We start from the raw sequence: 22,005 nt of genomic DNA, 5'->3' as shown, positions 1-22,005 counted from the left end.
TTCAGCTTTCCTATAAATAAAGGCCTAAAAATGCCCAAAAAAAAAGCCTTTTAGTTTGTTTACCTGTCATTTAGAAAGACTCCGTTTCTGTGGATCTGGTTCTCCAGAGTGAAGTTGAAGGTGAAGTCTTCAATGTGTTCGCTGTTGTGGAGCTTGACTCTGGAGGCGTACTCGTCGGCCTGAAGGTGCTTGATGACGTCCGGGAACCACACAGAGAGCCCGTAGTACCTGGACGCAGACACAGTGTGAGTGAGCACTGACATAAAGGCCACTCTAGATCAGCTGATCCTGGTACTATTCACCAGTGGTGGAAGAAGTATTCGGATCCTTTACTTATGTAAAAGTACTGATACCACACTGTAAAAATACTACAGTAAAAGTTCTGCATTGAAAATGTTACTTAAGTAAAAGTGTGTAAGTATCATCAGTAAAATGCACTTAAAGTATTAAAATTAAAAGTACTCGATGCAATGTGTTTTCTGCGCAAAAATCTTAATTTGTAAGGTAACTAGTAACTAAAGCTGTCAGATGACTGTAGTGGAGTGAAAAGTATAATATTTCTCTCTGAAATGTAGCGGAGTAGAAGTAGAAGGTGGCAAGAAAAGAAAAGACTCAAGTAAAGTACCCCAAATTTGTACTGAAGTGCAGTACTTGAGTAAATGTACTTACTTACATTCCACTACTGCTATTAACTTTAAATTCACTTTGGATTCTCGTGTGACGTGTTTCGATTTGTTGCTTTTTGATAAATTGAAGACATGATTTCTCCGTTTTCAAACCAAATATATTTTAAGGTGTGCACATTTGTTTTGCTGTGCCCCTTCCTGGTGGGACCAGACAGAACATGAACATGTTTACTCCTAGATAAGCAGTTGTATCCGGATCATTATAATATAAAGTTTGTGGTGGAAAAAAGTCTGCAAAGGTCTGAAAGTCTGTGGTGTTTCCTCCACTGCATTCATCTCTTTTCATGGTTACAGTGTCTGACATGCCTGTGGTGGTTTTGAGCAACATATTTATAAAAATAATAATAATAATAATAATTCATTTGAAAAGGTTGAAGGTTTTCATATTGTAGGACCAACAAGCGACTTTGTGACTGTACTTTGCATCATTTTAATTAACTCTGGTAACAATGCAGCTAAATGTGTGTGTGTGTGTGTGTGTGTGTGTGTGTGTGTCTAGGCAAGGGGGTGTCACAGGTGCTACTAGTTTATTGGTAGTTTTGAGCTGGGATGTCAAATAAAAAAAAAAGAAAAGTAAAGAATTGACACAAAATTAAACCAGAATAGGACATAAGAACTGATTGTTCTTTTAGTATAACAGCTTACTTGTCTCTTTTTAGTTTTAAAAGCCTGTCCTTAGGGATAAAACTTTCCGACATGTACGTACTGTATAGTTCATTACTGCAGTCAGCAGAAAAAAAAATCAGAGTGACACCTTCTCTCAAATGGCTTCTCTCTTTCCAGTCTAACCTGTCAACATTCATCAAGAGGAGATACGTGAGCGAACATCTGCCTCAGTGCTAAGTACTTCACTGAAACTCACTTGGCTGGAAAGGGCTCTAAGTATCACTGAGGGCAACGTATAGCTCATTAAACATGATGGAAGCTGCAATCATAAGAAGTGTAAAAGAAGTAGTGCTGGAGGTGATGCATGAAATCTCTTACCCAAACGACAGGGTAAACCAGACAACAGCCAGCTTTATAGTGTTGTCTCTAACTGGGTAGTTGAAGCATTTCATAAACGTCAACCAGATCTGTTAGAAAAGGGAACATATTGGTATTTAATTTGAATCTAAACAACCATTAAAGATCCGTATGAAAAAAACAAACCGGGACAAAATGAAGAAGAAGGAAAAAAAGGATCCTACTCCTCTGAGCTCAGTCTTGATCTTGAAGAGGACCTTGAGTACGGGGTTGGCTGACTCATTCTGCATCTCCACCAGCTCGTCCAGCTGTTTGGGGATTTTGATCCTGTTCACCTGCAGGGGGAGACACTGGTCTGTCACCTGCTGACACGGCACTGCTGCAGCAGGGAGGATGCAAAGTGTGGAGGCCGGCGTGTACTCACAGTGAAGACTCTCTCGGGCTCTCCGCGGGCACGCATGTTGGTGTCGTGGATGTGTTTGAGCACCATCCAGGCCTCGTCGTGTTTACCTACCTAAGGGAAGATTGAGTAATGTTACGTCGTGTATGCATACGCATCAGGATCTCCCCTTTTCATCCTGATGTTGCTGGAGCCAGTTAACCATACTGGCTTTTATCCCGGGGAGTCTCTTGGACTTTAACTTCTGTTGATTCTATATTTCTAAGCAAATTAATACTCATTTATTAGGAATGGGAAAGGGGGGGGGGAATGTTCTTTGATCATGCACAACAAAACAAAACATGCAAGAATTAAATCTTCTTCTTCTTCTTTAGATTTATTGGCGGCCTACAGACCAACGTTTAAGGTGCATGCCGCCACCTATAGTACAGGAGTGTGTAAAAACATGACTTTAAACAACCATCAATAAAAAAATAAAAGTAAAATAAAATAATATATTATATTCTGGATATTATACCCGTTTCATGAATTAAATCTCCCTTCCAATGCAATGGATATAGTGCCACTCGGCCGGCCATGCCATAACATTTATGCACTTCAATATCCAAGGGAAAATAATCTCACAATGAAATGGCACAACGTGGTGTCATCAACATAAAACACAGCACTTTCAAGCCGGAGAGCGGAGATCACTTCGCGGCAAAAACTAAATACTTTTACCCAGGAAACGCTCGTTCAGTCATCAGGAGTGTTTTAATCCAAAACCACAATTTTTTTACTAAACTTAACTAGTTGTTTTGGTGCCTAAACTTAACTGTCATCGCCGCATGACGCTCACTTTTTCTGACTAAACTCAACTACCATGGCCCCTGAAAGGAGCGGCATCTAGCGGTGCCTGTAGCCGGCTCACAGTCACCTATTGGCGGCTAAACAACCGCCGCAGGTGCCTCCATAGCCACTGTAGCTTTAACAGCTGAGCGTGTTGGTGGGTGGGTCTACTCAGCAGCCAAATTACAATCACTAACTTTCTCCACATGCACCTGTGCCTTCCTTTTACCTCACGCAGTATTTTTTTTCTCAGGTCCCTCCCTTCCTTACTTCCCCTTAAACTCCCGCCCCACGTTCCTCACAGTTAAAAAATAAAATAAAGATGAAACATGTGATACAGAAACATTAACTACATTTATTTTCTTCCATTAAAATGCTACTCCACAAAGGTTTCTGCTATTCTCTGATATCCATTTGAATGATTATCATTGTCATTAAGAGTAATAACGGTGCTGCCAGCATCACAACATACTGAGTCTCCCTCTCTCTCTTACCTCCAGGAAGAAGCGGGGGCTCTCAGGCATAAACGTGAGAGCCACTACTGCAGAGACACACGGCAGCGCACACACCACCACAAACACTCTCCAGCTGTGGAACTGGTAGGCCGAGCCCATGCTGAAACTCCAGCCTGCACAAGGAAGCAGTCACACAGAAACAAAAACACATAGCTCAATTCTAATTCATTCATAAAAGGAGAATAAACCCCTTGGAATGCATGTCGTTTTCAAGGGGGTCCTCGTGCACAAAATATGGAAGTTCAGAAACATTTAAACATAAATACATAAATATATATTATAAATGAAACTAAAAGCTGTTTTAAGTACAGTATAAAGGATAGCTAAAGCAAATGCATTTACAAACCAAGAGCAGCCAATGAGAATGTCTCCTAAGGGGAAGTGGTAACCAGTTAAATGTATCAGACATACATGTGACAAGGATGCGTAGTAACATGAAAATAGCCTACATCAAACAAAAACACAAGAACTCATGTATAGCTCTTTCCTTCGAGGTTGGATGTACTGGGTTTTATGTGTCACTCATGTACAAACAGACATGATGTTTCTCTGCCACAAGCTAATGAAATGAATTAACCTGCAGGTCAACTACTTCCCCAGTGTCATGCACACTCTTTGGCATCTGCTGATGCATAGTCTTTTATCTCTCTCCTATTGTCTCTTTTAATTCAGCCCTGTCCCGTTCTCACCGGAATCCTTTTATTCATTTCATCAGAGATTAGAAAAGGCCACATTTCTTCCAGCAAGTCAAATAAGCTTGGACCAGGTTATTACTGAGGTGTTGTTAAATATTTGGGACAGCATATTACAGTTGCTAAGGTTTTGTTACTGTAAGTGAACACTAAAAGGCTCCTAGGTTGCTGCTAGGTGGTTGTTCTGTTATTTCTGGTTCCTGAGGGGATCAGTGAAGTTTGAATGTTTCACCACCATTAACCCTTGTGTTGTCCTCGGGTCAAATTTGACCCGTTCTCAAAACTTCTATATCAGAAATACGGGTTTCTTTTTTAATCAAATTACCCAAAACGTTAAGTACAATTGCAAGTACTTGATCACTACTTTCACTGAATTTTGGGTATTCCATTTTTATAGCATTTGAAAAAATTTAAATGGATTTAAAACCTGACTAAACTTTGAGATACACGTCTGTGATTATCCATCAACATAGGTTCCTCTAATATTAGTCAAAATAATTCATCATTTCAAAGTTAGGTATAATTTCCTAGAAATGAAATGTATTGAACATGTATTCCAAACATAAGTGGAAAGTGTTGAACGCACTTAATTGTAAGTCGCTTTGGATAAAAGCGTCAGCTAAATGACATGTAATGTAAAACTAGTGGTAATAAGTTGGTGTTAGTGAAAAATAGCATCGAAAACATTGAAAAAAGTGCTTTAAAAAAGGGACAAAAATGTCAGAAAATGTGTTAATTTTGACCCAGAAGGACAACAAGTGCATGGTGAACCGGAAGACAACACAAGGGTTAAGAGAGATAATACCCAAAAGATTTTGGGTTGGAACTTTTCAGCACCATGGAGAGAGACACATAGAGCAGGGCCACGTTCACCCCCCGACAAAACGTAGCAACACATGTTATAAACTGAAACGATAGGGTTGCGTTGAACACACCGTTGTGTGCGCAAGCACTGTGGCTTTTTGTGCCCGTTGCACACTGTTTCACACCGTTCGGAGGAAACATGTCGTTTAACCAGGACACCGTAGCAAAATGGTACACAATGTCTGGAGATTGAACCTGTCCCAGGTGTTATTTTCAGGGTTTAGATCTGGAGAAGTCGGCATTACAAAATGTTTCTAATGAAATAGAGCTGACATTGTTGTGAGCTCTTGGGAGGCAAATATCACAATTGCAGTTTTGTAAAGATGCAAGCAGCGAGTTACAACATGTGACAAAGCACTTCAAGTGTGTTTGGAGGACACCCAGTCTAAATTTCATACAAGACTGTATCAGAGAATCAGCATCAGGAAAGTATAGTAGTAGAGACCCTGAACAGTGTGTGTGTGTGTGTGTGTGTGTGTGTGTGTGTGTGTGTGTGTGTGTGTGTGTGTGTGTGTGTGTGTGTGTGTGTACCAGTACAAACCTCATTAGGGGGATTATAGCTTTAATGTACTGGAGGGGATGGCTGACTGAATCAGATACTCAGCAAGATTTATGTTCCTATTCTACGGTAAGTGAGCGCGGCTAAGACACACATACAGACACGTACACACTGTCCTTGGACATCATTCAATGCTGTGACACACATTTTGAAGCATACTGTACATGTGTCAATGAAAAGAAAGGTCAACTTACAAATCCACCTTATTTCTTACACTGCGACACACACACACACACACACACACACACACATATAAAACACAGGCTGCAAGATTATCTTTTTATCAGTTCTTTTAGTATATCACATTCTTAACACCTTAAAAAAAAAAAAAAACGATGGCACACACACATACACACACACAGGCCTTTGTCCACCAATCAATGCAAAGAGCACTGCGGCGGAACCTATTGCCCACACACTGCTGCATCTTGGAGAAAAAAAGTGTGTTGAAAACACTGGCGTCTAATCAATTGGCCTCAATTATAAGCCTCAGCCAGCGCTCTCACACTCACTCACATAAAAAAAAAATACAGTTTGTGACAACAGACAGAGAGCCCTTAGATGGTTATATGTTTAGGCTCTTCAGAGACACGAATGAGACACAAATGCTTCATGTGTACAAACCCCATGCATTTCCTCAGCAATACCCTTTCAACGTATTTACATTCTATGGTTACCTCTCTATTAGGTCGTTTTTATTGTTAGTGGCAGGGTCCACCATTCCTGTGCTTGACTTCAAAGTGCCTTCAATGAATCGAGGCAGCATGGGATGTAGTGTTTCTGTTTGTAATTGTATGTCATTGATATCAGCCTCACTGTTTACTGCTTGCTTTCCTGAACAACTCTATTAGAGCTGTGTTAAGTTACTGTTAATGCAAACTGCTTCCTATTGTTGCTAGGTTACATTAACAATGTTCAACCGTTGAAACATTGCATGGCTTTTTATTGTGAAGTAATCAAAGTAAACACTGCTTTTGCCCTGGCCATTTCATGTTTTAATGTCTTTGTCCATCATCTGTGATGATCATGTGTGTATAGGGCTGGGTTGAATTAATCGATTTTTCGAAAAAATCAATTTTTGTTTGAGTGATCCAATAGCTTAAAAAAAAAAAAAAAAAAAAAATCCATAAATCGATCTTTTAATATATGCCTTTTCACCATGGATGTATAATAAAAAGTACTTTACTTTACTGGGAGGTCAATTCTTAATGTAAACATTAACCTGGTGCATTCTAAAAAATACTTGCTTCTTGCTTTTACAATTTACAACATAAGTTTTCTGAGAATCTCTTTTAATACAAGCTAAATTGGTATTGTAACAAAAATTTCCCTAACCTCATTGATATCAAATCAAAAATGTAATCGAATCGGGAGCTTGTGAATCAGAATCAGATCGATTGGGGAAGTCATTGCCCATACCCAGCCCTGGATGTGAAGACAACACTTTTCAACACAGTCAAGAAAATCAGTGTAGTTCAGTTATAAAATCCTAGAGCACCGCAGGCTGCTTACAGCGCTGTCAGCTGAAGAGTCGCTCACACTGGACAGCAGCAGGTTGCACCAGCGTCCGTTTCAAAATGAGTTTTGATGACTTTGCTCACATTCACCTTGGTAGCAGACAGCGTCAGGGCAGCGAACACAAACAAATGATGCTGTTCCGCGTTGTCGTCCGTTTCCATCACAGTTTGTCTAAAAGTCTACAGCCTGCCATGCTCTTATTCTGCACTGCTCTGTGTGCAATGACACAGCAAAATAAATTATATTTGCGAGTCGATTTGGGGGTTTTCGACTGAAGATTCAAATTATTGGTGCTCTTGAAGAGGATTCCTTTTTTTCCGGTCCCGGTCTTGACTGTCTCTCATTTGGACTTGACCTTGACTTGGACTCAAACCTCTTTGGACTTTCTGTGGACTTGGCTACAGCCCTGAGTCTGATGGCCATGGGTCTACGAGCAAACTTCATTATCTTTGATCAACACAGCCCTGAAAATGGCCAACAGAGAAACCCTTCCTCCTCCGTCATCCTTTCCTTTGATACTTTTTCACTCAGTCCCTTCTGCTTTGTTTTCTCTCGCCGCCTCCCTCTAGCCCTCTGCTGTATCCCTTCACCTTTCGATTATCTCTGACACAGGCCACATAAATCAAGCACACTCTCCACCTCTCCTTCCCGCTTGTCCTAATCTCTTTCTCTGCTCCTCTTTCGTCACCCATGCCCCTCCCTATACACCAGATTGATTTAATTTTGCTCTTTTTGTTCTTATCCTGTGACACACACCTCGTCCTTTCTCTGTTATCCTCCAGCTCTCCCGCGCTATACGTTATGAGATTTGTTACATCAGCTAACCTTTCTATTCTTTTCTCCTCGTACATTTAGTTTTACCTCACACACATAAAACTCCCTGAAATGAACACAAAAAAACCCCAACATAGTTCTGGCTGAACCTTCCTTTGCGGTGTAAGCTGACAGCTTGCCCGCCACACCCCTGTTTGTCTTAGTACACCGGTACTGTGAGGAGATTTTAAAAGCCTTCATGCGGATATTTACTGTGTAGGCTGAAATATGCTGTGTCACTTTTTTCTGCTGCTGCGATTGTCAGAGCCTCCACCTACACTGCCACCTGCTTTGCGTTTGTGCATACACCCCGGAGGGCCTTTCTAAATTAAGCCCCATGACTCGGGATGTATTTGCAATGCAACCTGCATGTTATCTATTGTGTTGCGCTGTACTATATGCATCACTCCGGCAGGGAGCATCATCAACAGAGGAAACATACCGTCGACTCAAACTTTATTGCCATCTCTATATTTGCGGTAATGTTTAAACTAGTGATGCGAGTGATGGCTGACAGTGGCAAACCTCTGCAGTGTGGAGCCTGGGTCGCGGGAGCTCAAAGTAGATGTACATTGAGTCATTTTGCCTTGTCGCAAAGGCTGTATTCAGACAGACAACATTCTCAACCTTTTTCCGCAGCAAGGCCAACCAAATACATGTAGGGGCACATTCCTGGAAGATGAGCTTGTAACGTTAACACTGCATTCCGTCTGTTTTGTGTGTGTTATACATTGTGGTGCAGAGTTTTGGCATTTGTTAAAGCAAATTATTCTTTTATTTATCTCTTTGCTGATCCTGCCCCAGTAACCACCTTTTCTGTGCTTTTTTCAACATTTTTGTCGCTTTCTTCTATGATGGCTAAGGAACTGTTTTGGGGCTTTATGAGGCCCAAACTGTAGGTAAGAAGGCTAAATGAGACGTGCAATAATTCAGTCAAAATATTTGAGTTTTTCTCTTAAATAAAAGCATGTCAATAAACTATACATGTCTGGCCCTTGATGTGAATCTCATTTTCCAGTCTGGCTCTTTGTTTGACACCCCTGCTTTAAACGCATTCATGTGTTGCTCCAGTTGGACTTCCTGGAGCAGATTTCATGTCTCATGTCGGTACCTGAAACAACACAGCCCTGCATTTCTGTCTAAACGTCAGTTCCTTAGTATGGTCTTTTAAATACAAACTCATTTTTATCATTTTTTTTTTTTACAGTTTTAAATAATAATGCCGTACATGTTCTCACGCTGTTGTTAGAATACACATTACACACAGGTCTGAAATACACGCACATGCTCAGTACCTAAGATGTCAGAGTGAGGGCGCCGCAGCTGTCGATGGACAGGCACCACGAGCAGTTGGGGGTTTGGTGCCTTGCTCAAGAGCACCTGACAGTGCCCAGGAGGTGAACTGGCACCTCTCCAGCTACCAGTCCACCACCTTGCTTTGGTCCATATGGGGACTTGAACCAGCAACCCTCCGGTTCCCGGCCCAACTCCCTACAGGCTGAGCTACTACCACCCCAACAAATTCAAATCTTCAACCAATTGTAATTGCTTCAACTTTCTCATTTTAGTTGTTACAATTTGAATTTTATTTACTTTTTGAAATTTTTTTTTATTCTTCTGTTACAGTTTCATCCTTGTTTAAAGATAGGAAAGATATGTCTGAGTGACAGATAATTTGTTTTTGACAGGGCAGGCTTAAATGACATAAAAGTACATATAAAGATACAGTATATATAGAAACTGAGTAAAAACATTGACCGTAGAAAATGCCAAAACAGTGCAAGAAGAAGTCTGAATGGAGCGGTTTGATGCTGTCAGTGTATGACTGTTAAGTGTGGTGATGGCAGTGGGGATGGAAGTTTTTCCTTACAAATGTGACTCTGTACTGTCGACCTGACGGCAGTAACTGAAAGGATTGGTGAAGGAGGTGGGTGGGATCCTGTGCGATTATAGTGGCTTTCCTGAGTAATGGCAGAGCGTTGAGTTACTGTAAAGAGTGATTTTTTTTTTTAATAAAGATACAGTATTATTATTGACAACAATATCTCCAAGCCTCTAAACGTTAGGAGCATCTGATTAGATAAGAAGAATATCACAGTAATAGCCTACTGATAAAAAAAACAAAAAACAACTCAAAGCTGCTGTTTGGCACCCACATCAGCGTGGCGTTATGCTGTGTATTGATGCTTGCATGGCTTCTTATACTGAATGGGGATACTGCTGATGTGAAACTGTGCTAATGTCTTGCTGCTTCCTGTAGCTCTGCATGGCTTACTGAGAAAGCTTATTTGTTGCTCTAGCTGTCTGTATGGTGTCTTGTTGACTTCTGTCTGTATAGTTTAACCTGTACTAATGTCTTGCTGTTTCCTGTTGCTCTGATCTAAAATCATCTGGCCAAAGTCCAGTTGAAAATTAGCCAGCTGGCTAACACTGGCACATTTACAGAAATGTTAATTAATGTGTTGTCCTTTATAAAATAAAGAATAAGAATATTATGACCGTTGGATGAGGTCGGAGGTGTCACTCACCATAGTGTGGGATGATAGCCCAGGCCATGGCTGAGGCGTAAATTCCTCCGATCATCCAGAACATGCACAGCCAGCTCAGATGCTCGCCTCTCTTCTCCCGAGCCAACACCTCCGCAAAGTACGAGAATACGATTGGTACTGCTCCACCAATCCTGCAAATACGGTGCGCTGTAATTAGTTATGTGTGCTTCAGGCGCCAACCGTTGTAATTATATTACAGTAATGTGTGTGGTGACAAACATTTATGAACATGAAAAACAGATGTATGGTTACAGAAAATCATTTGAGTTCGCTGTTCTTCATTTGTCACTTTGGAAAAATTAGCACATGAACTGTGAAAGGGAAAACTAATTCACACAACTCATCATCCCATTTGACGAAGTACCGTACATAACTAAGGCAGACAACGTATGACTATGCAATTAGCCTTTCAACATCTTAGATTTCAACTCTTTTTGATAATCAAGAAAAACAGCATTTTGCCAGCGTGTCTCTGCTTTCAACTTTATTTTATTTTTGTTAGAACGTTGAAAATGAGAATGGCACGGGCCGTGTGGCGGCCGTGTGTAAACTCATATCAACAGAAGAAGTCAAATCATATCATCAGGTAGCAGCTACAGTGTCCACTTCAGCTTAAAGGCATAGTTCTGTTGTTTGGTTGTATGTAGGCCTGTAACAATTATTACATAATTGTCTAATCGCAATTTCTTTACATAGTCGCCGTTTCTTTGTTTAACCGCAATTAATTGCAAACATTATTATTTTTTATTTTTTTTAACCTTTATTTATCCAGGTAAGTCGATTGAGAACAAATTCTCATTTACAACGACGACCTGTCACATCCACACAGTTCCACATTCATACCTGGAAGCTACTCAGTACAACCACAGTCTGATCTGCTGGCCACTGAGCAGCTCCACTGGAGGCGGGCCTTGCTCAAGAGCACCTCAGTGGTGGTGATGAGGGAGGGACAGGCGCTGCTCTTTCACTTTCCCCCTTTCTTTCTTTTCTTTCTTTTACTTTCGACCCCAGTCACAAGCTCGCTTCTTTAACCATTAGGCCACCACTGCCCAGTTAAGGTCCTAATAGGCATGACTGTTGATGTTAATATTGTTAATAGTATGTTTATTTAAGAAGAAAAAATACAATGTTTTATTATAATAAAGAGGCGTGGTTTACTTCATGTACCTGTGTTACTACATTATTTGGGATTCATTCAAAACTTCATTCAAAACTTTATTTGTTTCCAACAGACTGTAGATGATGTTTCAGCATGAAGAAACCTTCTAACCAGACAAATAGTAATCAGAAAAATGAAAAGTTTATATGAAACGTCAATTGTCTCAAAATGTTCAACTTTTTTTTTTCTCAAAATATTAAACTTTTGCAATTATTGCTAACATTAGCCAAGATCATAAGAGGTATGGCTGTTGACTGTAATTGTCAATGTTATGTTCATTTAAGAAATAATACAATGTTTTTATGATAATAAAGAGGGGTGTTTGACTTAATAGGCTGTGTACTTGTGTTTTACATTATCTGGGTCGCATGACAGTGATATAACCAAAAGATATTCATAGGATTCATTCAAAACTTTAATTTGTTTGCAAAAGTACTACGTAAATTAATATTTTTAAATTTGACTGAAAGAGACAATTATATTGTTAATTGCAATTATTTCTGAGACAATTAATTGTACTGTAAAATTTGGGATTGTTACAGCTCTAGTTGTATGAGCTACTTCTCCATAGTCAGTGTCTTAGTTACAGATTTTGGTGAATTCAAACTAACCCTTTAAAACACCAAAGTCACACGATAAGTAGGGAAAATCTTAATGAAACAAGTAGAAACTAGTCAAACTTGCAACAACACTCGATGCCGGATCGTATTTTTCCCAGACTGAGGTTGTAAAAAAGACGATATGTACCTGCATACAAATTGAGAATTAAGTGATGAAATAAAAGCTAAAGCTGCTAATTAAAAACTCAACACAAAGCCATTTAGATAGAAGCTGGGTTTTTTTAGACTCTGATAGATAACCGGCATAATGGTAAATAAACACGAGTGAGCCGAGTGCAAATCAGGTAACTCTCCCGCCTGAACAAACTGTGTGTGCTGGCAACAGGCTGGGCCTGTGGGTTGTGATGGAAGAGATGCAGATATTTACAAACTACACACTCAAATAGATTTTAGGATTCTCTGGAAGGCAGCCTGAAAATAATGTGTTCTTATTACATCTTGTTTTTGAAACAATCATAAGCATGGAGGACGTATTATAACGATGGGCACAGACTAGTTGTGGTCACTTTGCGTCTTTTCGTGGTGGTTTTGCATCTATTTTTTGTTGTTGTGCAACGAATGCTTCGAAGCTTTGATCGTTGCCATGGTAATCACGACCTTGCAGCCGTTTTGCATTTGTTTTTAGTAGTTTTAGTTTTTCTAGTAATGTTTGCATTTACTTGAAGTCATTTTGCATCTATTTTTACAGTAGACATTTCACTTTTCTATGTGGTCGTTTTGTGGCTCTGTAGTCATTTTGGGTCGTTTGTAGTTGTTTTAGGTCATTTTTTTGTCATTTAGCGGCTCAGGGTCAGGGCCCCTAACCCTATAGGCCTGTTCAGTAATCCACCCATGATCATAAGAATGCCTTCAGAGCCACAACAGCCTTGTCTGACTTTAAAGGTTCCATGACATGGTGCTCTTTGGATGCTTTTATATAGGCCTTAGTGGTCCCCTAATACTGTATCTGAAGTCTCTTTTATATAGGCCTTAGTGGTCCCCTAATACTGTATCTTAAGTCTCTTTTATATAGACCTTAGTGGTCCTCTAATACTGTATCTGAAGTCTCTTTTATATAGGCCTTAGTGGTCCTCTAATACTGTATCTGAAGTCTCTTTTATATAGACCTTAGTGGTCCCCTAATACTGTATCTGAAGACTCTTTTATATAGGCCTTAGTGGTCCTCAAATACTGTATCTGAAGTCTCTTTTATATAGGCCTTAGTGGTCCTCTAATACTGTATCTGAAGTCTCTTTTATATAGGCCTTAGTGGTCCCCTAATACTGTATCTGAAGTCTCTTTTATATAGGCCTTAGTGGTCCCCTAATACTGTATCTGAAGTCTCTTTTATATAGGCCTTAGTGGTCCTCTAATACTGTATCTGAAGTCTCTTTTATATAGGCCTTAGTGGTCCTCTAATACTGTATCTGAAGTCTCTTTTATATAGGTCTTAGTGGTCCTCTAATACTGTATCTGAAGTCTCTTTTATATAGGCCTTAGTGGTCCTCTAATACTGTATCTGAAGTCTCTTTTATATAGGCCTTAGTGGTCCCCTAATACTGTATCTGAAGTCTCTTTTATATAGGCCTTAGTGGTCCTCTAATACTGTATCTGAAGTCTCTTTTATATAGGCCTTAGTGGTCCCCTAATACTGTATCTGAAGTCTCTTTTATATAGGCCTTAGTGGTCCCCTAATACTGTATCTTAAGTCTCTTTTATATAGACCTTAGTGGTCCTCTAATACTGTATCTGAAGTCTCTTTTATATAGGCCTTAGTGGTCCTCTAATACTGTATCTGAAGTCTCTTTTATATAGACCTTAGTGGTCCCCTAATACTGTATCTGAAGACTCTTTTATATAGGCCTTAGTGGTCCTCAAATACTGTATCTGAAGTCTCTTTTATATAGGCCTTAGTGGTCCTCTAATACTGTATCTGAAGTCTCTTTTATATAGGCCTTAGTGGTCCCCTAATACTGTATCTGAAGTCTCTTTTATATAGGCCTTAGTGGTCCCCTAATACTGTATCTGAAGTCTCTTTTATATAGGCCTTAGTGGTCCTCTAATACTGTATCTGAAGTCTCTTTTATATAGGCCTTAGTGGTCCTCTAATACTGTATCTGAAGTCTCTTTTATATAGGCCTTAGTGGTCCTCTAATACTGTATCTGAAGTCTCTTTTATATAGGCCTTAGTGGTCCTCTAATACTGTATCTGAAGTCTCTTTTATATAGGCCTTAGTGGTCCCCTAATACTGTATCTGAAGTCTCTTTTATATAGGCCTTAGTGGTCCTCTAATACTGTATCTGAAGTCTCTTTTATATAGGCCTTAGTGGTCCCCTAATACTGTATCTGAAGTCTCTTTTATATAGGCCTTAGTGGTCCTCTAATACTGTATCTGAAGTCTCTTTTATATAGGCCTTAGTGGTCCCCTAATACTGTATCTGAAGTCTCTTTCTCGAAATTCAACCTTGGTGCAGAATTACAGCCACTAGAGCCAGTCCCACAATGAGCTTTCCTTAGGATGTGCCATTTCTGTGTCTGTAGCTACTGAGGAGGAGAGGAGGGGGCAAGGTGGAGGGTGGGGTTGTGGCCTTGACCAATTGCCACTTTGCTTGTTTGAAAGCCATGATGTCTCTCTCTTTCTCATGGGTGGGCCAAATTCTCTGGGCGGGCAAAGCAAAGAAAGGTGAGGTAACCTTTCCCCTTATGACCTCATAAGGAGCAGATTCCAGATCGGCCCATCTGAACTTTCATTTTCTCAAAGGCAGAGCAGGATACCCAGGGCTCGGTTTACACCTATCGCCATTTCTAGCCACTGGGGGACCATAGGCAGGCTGGGGGAACTCATATTAATGTTAAAAAAACTCATAAAGTGAAATTTTCATGCCATGGGACCTTTAAGTTAAATTTTGGTCTTATTAATTAAAGACCTCATATTATGCTCATTTTCAGGTTCATAATTGTATTTAGAGGTTATATCAGAATAGGTTTACATGGTTTAATTTTCAAAAAACACCATATATTTGTTGTACTGCACATTGCTGCAGCTCCTCTTTTCACCCTGTGTGTTGAGCTCTCTGTTTTAGCTACAGAGTGAGACATCTCACTTCTGTTCATCTTTGTTGGGAGTCGCACATGCTCAGTAGCTAGGTAAGGACTACTAGCCAGTCAGAAGCAGAGTATGAGGGCGTGCCCTGACAGTACCTAGGTAAGGACTACTAGCCAGTCAGAAGCAGAGTAGGGCGGGCCCTGACAAACAAGCTAGCGTGATCCAAAACAAACCCGCTTCAGCCGGTAACCATGGCTTCGGCTCAGCCGTACATGTTCTAACCTGAGTCTGATCCTGAAACATAGGCAGAACAACCCGAACCAGCTTCGCAACCTAGACCGGAGCAAGACGTTTCAGAGTGGTAAATGATTTAAATGTTAACAAATTAATCTTTCATACATAACATTAATTCTGCAGTCTCCTGGACATGGCGATGCAACTATCTGAACTCTTTGGGCCTCCGCTCTAACCAGCTTGGTTTTAGGGCGTGCCAGACTAGCAGCTAGGCGAGCATTATAACAAGGTGACGCAAAAATTGTCACAGAAGTAAAGGCTGGACTACAATAGAGCTGTTTGGAGCAGTTTGTGAACAGTGTTTTCTGTTGGAGATGGTAAGTCCCTTTGGGGTGGACTTTGGGCTTTTTCACTTTGTAAACCTATAACATGCACAAAAAAAGATATATAACACAATAAAGGAAAGGGGAAAAGCCAAAAAGCATAATATGAGCACTTTAATGTAATCTGAGGCTCATTATAGACCTACATGATCATCACCACTAACTAAAATGTAATGACACAAACTGTGTCTCATAATTACGCTTGTTTCATATTATTTGGCTTGCTCAGTAGCTTGACATTTGATATGGAGGTGACCTTTATAAGTCATATATATATATATATATCATATATACTCTGATGGGAGGGCGTGTCGTTTATCAGAGCAGACCACCCCAACACTGAAACGCACAGACGTTCATTTACTGTGCTCGGCTCATTTCTGCAAACATTTTCGTTTTGCTTTGTTCCACACACAGACACACACACACACACACTCAGGGGATGAAAATGGGTCGGTGCCAGGCTGCTAGAACAACCTCTTGTCGTGTGCTTTGACTTTGGAGGAACAGAGAGATCAGGCAGGAGAGGGAGAAGCCCTCAGAGAGGCTTCAGTCTTTCACACACACATTGAGGACGACTGGTCGTAAAAGTGGGACAAATATTCAAGAGAAGAGAAGACTGAACTCACCCAAAGCCAGACACCATGCGGCAGACGAGGAACATGCTGTAGCCCTGGACAAAGGAGGAGAGGAAGGCGAAGAAGCCATTGACAGACATGGATATCAGCAGGCACTGTTTACGGCCCAGCTTGTCTGACAGGCCGCCCCAAAAGAAGGCCCCAAACATCATCCCCAGATACACAATGCTACCTGGAAACAGGGAGAGACAGAGTGGAACTGTTAAGTGAATAAAACATATATTACACTTTAGAAAAGGAGAGACAGTTTGCACACATGCATATAGCAATATTTTAGATTAGTGGGACATTTGACAGTTTGCAGTGCTCTCTGGTGGACAAATTATCTAATCGTGACACTGTTTCTAAAAATGTTATGACCAATATGATTTATCTTTGATTAGCTACAATCGATGTGCTAGGCCGATATATTGGTCTGGATCTACCGTATTTACTGTATGTACTTACTTAGTGTAAGTAAAACAAGTAGTTGAAAGAAAAGACGCTTAAACGCTGCGAAGAGATGAAGGGAACTGCAGAGTTGGGTGATAATAATCTGTGGGTTCGTCACCACAAGCTACGGTAAGTTTTAGCTTTAACTTTCATCTCATCATCATTCTATTCTTTCAATGCTGATGCTGAGGATGGTTTTAAAAGTGCCAGTTTCCGCCAAACGTCTACATTTCTATAGCCTGGCTCCGCCCTCCTACGTACTAGCAATGCTAGCGATGCTAAGCCGACGTCACGAACAAACGTTAGCGATTGGTTATGGCAGATCCAGAGTGGCTCTGGGCAGATCCAATAGTTTTAAACTTCAACAGAGTACCCACCTTCAAGGAAGTTAACACTCGTCAATGAGGAGTGGCCAGACTCTCTGTATAAATGAAATGTACCAGAGTCTGGTAGGACCAGGCTAACATTTCTACACAATAAAGCTAATGTAGCATAGTTGTAGCAATTTAAGCCAGTATATAAAAAGCTACATGTCCATTACACATTAATGAAAGGCATGTTAGATTGGTCTGACACCTGGTGACATTAGTGGTCTAGGATTGCATTAGTCTTGGACACACACAGGCATGCACACACACACAAAACACACACACACACACATACACAAGCATGTAGAGTGGCACACAAATACACACAGAGCTGCTAAACATCAGCTGAAGCATTAGGGGCATCAGTACCAGAGATCACACGGAAATTGGTTCTGTTATTTCCCAGCCATCGACAATAGACAGAGGTCACATGAAATGTATAAATAGCAGAGCTGGGATCGATTTGTTGAGCTCAACAACACTGTAGATCAACTCTATACTCTGTGTTTTGACAGGCCTGAAGGTAAAGTTTTCCATTTTCTAACAGCAAGCATTGCGGAACCACATTTTATGATCAAACCACAGTGTAAAAGGATTAAGTTATAACAGCTGCTCAATGTGCACAGGCAGGTGTGTTTGCATTTCATTTATCTATTGACTGGTATCTCATATGGAAATTCAATATGTTTTTAGTAACCGCTGTCTGTAAAACAAGCATTGCTCACATTATAATGAAGATTTGACTCCCTGAAAGTGACTGTGGGGGAAAACAGAGCAGTAGTTGACCTCGAAGCCAGACATCCGTTTCTTCCTGCTGCTTTTTTATTCCGCAGGAAGTCGGGGTTGTTTCTCTTCCTGTTCCCGGCAAAATGCAGCATAAAGGACGGGCTGGTGGAGAAGGGTAGGGGTTGTCAGGCCGGTAAATAATCCACTTTACTCTCTACGTGCTAATAAAAATGCTAATGCGTTTGGAGGAGGAGATGGGATTGTTTGACGAGGCAGCACCAGAAAGAACGCAGACAGAGGAAAGGAAGCCTTTTCTTTTTTTCTTCCTGCGTGTTTGTGGTGATGGGACAGATACACTGAAAGTAGGTCTTATCAAGCTGCGCAGACATGATGCTGAGAGCTAGTGATTCATTACAGGTGACAGCTACTGGGTCTATCTATGCACAGCTGCTGCAGAGAAGGCTCTCCTATAGGCGGCAGGATATAAAGAGCAAGCTACACTAGCGCTAGCTTAGAAATATCAAAGTGAATATCAAAACGGCTGCATTCTGCACAAGCTGGTGACATCTTTTGATTGGTGTAGAGACACACAAACAATGCATCTGAACGCATGTACAGGAGAACATGTTATCTGCTAAAACCTGCCCATTTGTTTTATGGCTCCCCTAACCCTGGGTTTGTATGTGTAATAAAGGGGGAGGGTGATGGGTCATCTGAGACGCATTGTGAATCTTTCTGTGATTGGATTTGTGATTTTTCACAGGGTTCAAACTCAGGTCAGACCTTAAAGCCTCCACAGGCCTCTAGATTGCAGGTCTTTTATATAAATGAGAGAGGGTCAGTTAAAAGCAGTGGAGCACAGGGACAATAGCTGTGTTTAACTGTCTGACCCTGTGCAGGTAACACACTAACAACTGAATGTCTTATGTCCCATCACTAGAACTAAAAACACAGGGTTTGATCCTGAAAGAAGACACTTGCATCTTTATTTAAAAGCTCCAACAGAGGGACGTCCCTCACACCGTGTCTCCATCAGTGTCTACACAGGATGTGTTCAGCCACAGTACTTTGTTGTCACCCACATTTTAAAAGCTCTCAGAGCCCAACACACAACCACTGCATTTATGTCTGCAAGACAAAAAAAAATAGACTTTATGAAGCCTAAAAAGATGCTCTGAGTCTTGGCAATGTACGTACAGTAAAGCGCAAGTGGAAAGTGAGTCAGGAAAAGTCAGGGAACCAACAAAGTTATAAGGATATATCCTCTGGGAGCCATGAATATCTGTACCAAATGTTGTGCCAATCCATCTGGTATTTGTTGAGATATTTCACAGGATAAGTGAAAACTTTGACCTGCTCGGGGCATTAGAGGAGATGACTCAGAGGGTCAAAGTCAGTAGGATACATCTTCTGGAGACCATGAATGTCTGCACAAAATGTCTGCATTGTACTTGTTGATTTATTTCAATCTGGAGTGGAGACATTGTCATCCCTGATAAAAACACATTCCCACTTAGCCCTGGTGGTATCTGGCATGCTGAATGTTAAATTTGGTTAGGTTTTAGGATCTCTGCTGCAGACTATTTTTTCAGTAAAAAGTAGTTCAAAAGAAAGCTGTTATATGTCCAGAGTGACGAGGACACTGTTTCACTGTTTCTGCAAAGACACACCATAAGGGGCTGTACTCCACATAACAAACATTAATATAGCGACAAACTACGACAATATTTTCTATGTAAAGAGTGGCGTAATGGTGTCCTGAGCTGAGAATGAAGTCACACTCCTTCTGTGAACTCAAGCTTCTCTGTTCTTTGTTTTGATAGCCAGCCCGCGTACATGTTGGTGCATGTGGCCGTGAAAAAACATGATATTTCACGTATTGGGGAATGGTTGGTGAGACCCGTGTGCAGGCAATCCCAGATCACTGTTTTTTCTCTACTACAAGTACAGCCCCATTTAAATGCTGCGAGCATTACAAATTAAATTCCATTCACAGCCATTATATTGTAATTGCTTCAGAAATCTCTGGGCAAATAATACCACAACCATCTCTATATACTGTACATCTCGAGGTTAGTATGAAAATAAGAAAGTTTTTCCCTTTAAACACATTTTCCCAAAAACACTGTGGTTTGATGCCAGGACATCCGTAAGAACTCTCAGTAAAGTTGAAGTGAGCCGATCTGAACCGCAGTGCTAATCTTTTTCTTTTTAAGCAAGAGCTTGCAGCAGACGGTGTCTATGCTCTTTTTAACGGTACACTGTGCAGCTTCTCACTGCACATCCACAAGGATTACTTCAGCTAACTCTCAAGTTGTCTCCAGCACTCTCCACGCATGCAGCTGTAGTAATTAGCGCTTATGTGCAAGGGTAATTCTCTCTTGACACCTCTCGGCTCTGTTTTTTTTTTTTTTCCACGCCACCGTGCAGTGTCCAGGCATGGATGAGAGGAGACAGACAGTATTCGGGAGAATCAAGCGCTCATTTCCTCAGTAGGGTACATTTAGGACATTATGTAAAGAGCTTCAGGATTTCAACAGATGAGGGGATTCCCAGAAGGCCGAGTGTGAGTGACAGGTTGGTTACAGCGGGGAATGAGAGCAGAAAAGGGGGAGGCAGTGGGGGAGGGAGAGTAGACCCCCGGGAGCACAGCACATTGCTTGGTTTTTAATTACATCCAACACCTGCTGAGTTGTTTTCGTAAAGGTGGACTTCACTCAAAATACTTCTGTCTCATTAAAGTTCATATACTACTGCATGTGTTTACAGTATGCATGAACAAGTTATAACATCTGCACCTGATCCACAGTCACACACATTTGGACCACACAGAGCTCCAGCCAGGCTAAATGCACTATCCACTATCATAGAGGCAAAATGGTTAATTGTTCATGCCAATCAGTGGATCAGGATGGGTTCAGGATCAGTCAGGAATTGTGTGTTCAGCCGCAGAATGAAGACTGGAAACAGAAATTTTTGAGACCATTTAGAGACAAATTACACATTTTGGGGGAATTCAATGAAGAGAATGGAAATCATCTTGTCTCACAGTAGATCTTAAGCTGGAGGAATTTTAATGGAGATTATTTTTTGTGTTTTATTTTTGTTTTAAATGTTATCAAATCAATAGTAGCTGACAAAGCCAGAATTATTTAAACTCTTTAAAGTGGGAGGGATTTTTAAAGCTTTAGTGCATAACTTTTCTGTTACATTCAAGCCATTGCCAAATGAGTTGCTACAAAGCTAATTAAGACTATCAGCTCCACACAACTCTCTCTGTATCTCTCAGTATGGCTATGTTCAGAAGATTGTGTCGTCCGGCGACTTTTGCTCGCAGAAGCTCGAGTGAAGATAATGACCTCTTCTGAAGAGTCCATCATGTTTTTTTAATCCCCCGTTTCCTCCTTGGCTACTAGCAGCTGCGTTGGGGAGGGTTGGGGGTATGGTGCGCAATCACGGAAGGCTTGTATCATGTGGATGTGTCGACAGTTTTGTTGTCATTACTTAGAATTCCTCATGGGGCAGACAGAAACTACGCACTATAGCTTTAAGAAAAAAAATCACATACCCTTCACCATACCTAGAGATTGGCATGGTTTTATTTCAGTTAGCCTAATAGCTGGTTTGATTTGCATTGAGAGATGATTTTATGGAAAGTACCCCATGCCAATCTCTAGGTATGGTGAAGGGTATGTGATGATGTGGGGGTATTTTAATTCCAAAGGCCAAGGGAACTTTATCAGGATGCATAGTATCCTGGATCCATGAAATAACTGGCCTTTAAAAACAAAAATCTGCCTGCCTCTGTGGGAATTTAACATAGGGGTGTACTTACCTATTCATTCACAAAGAAAATCGGTGTCCTTAAAGGTTGGATTTTTCTAATTAAGGCATTAAGATCAATTTCCAAAAGATGATTTTTTTATTTATTCCTCTTTTTAGTCAACTTTAGCATGGGTGTATTCGCTTACGCTGAGCACTGTAATTGTACAGCAAAATTTGGAATTTTTACAGCTCTGATGTATTGAATGG

General features: G+C 40.7%; 1 protein-coding gene across 1 annotated transcript in view; it reads right to left on the bottom strand.

The window, feature by feature from the left end:
- LOC116062897 (synaptic vesicle glycoprotein 2C-like) overlaps window positions 1-22,005 on the bottom strand; it is a 47,449-nt gene that overhangs the window by 9,450 nt on the left and 15,994 nt on the right. The window contains exons 3-9 of the mRNA XM_031317674.2: window positions 16,439-16,619; window positions 10,367-10,518; window positions 3,372-3,505; window positions 2,074-2,163; window positions 1,874-1,984; window positions 1,671-1,759; window positions 64-228 (exon numbers count right to left, since the gene is read on the bottom strand). Coding sequence (XP_031173534.1) covers window positions 64-228; window positions 1,671-1,759; window positions 1,874-1,984; window positions 2,074-2,163; window positions 3,372-3,505; window positions 10,367-10,518; window positions 16,439-16,619 — 922 coding nt within the window. The remainder of the gene's footprint in view (window positions 1-63; window positions 229-1,670; window positions 1,760-1,873; window positions 1,985-2,073; window positions 2,164-3,371; window positions 3,506-10,366; window positions 10,519-16,438; window positions 16,620-22,005) is intronic.

Source organism: Sander lucioperca, chromosome 14, assembly GCF_008315115.2.
Source record: "Sander lucioperca isolate FBNREF2018 chromosome 14, SLUC_FBN_1.2, whole genome shotgun sequence".
Taxonomy (NCBI): Eukaryota; Metazoa; Chordata; class Actinopteri; order Perciformes; family Percidae; genus Sander; species Sander lucioperca.
This window is presented reverse-complemented; position numbering and strand designations above follow the sequence as displayed.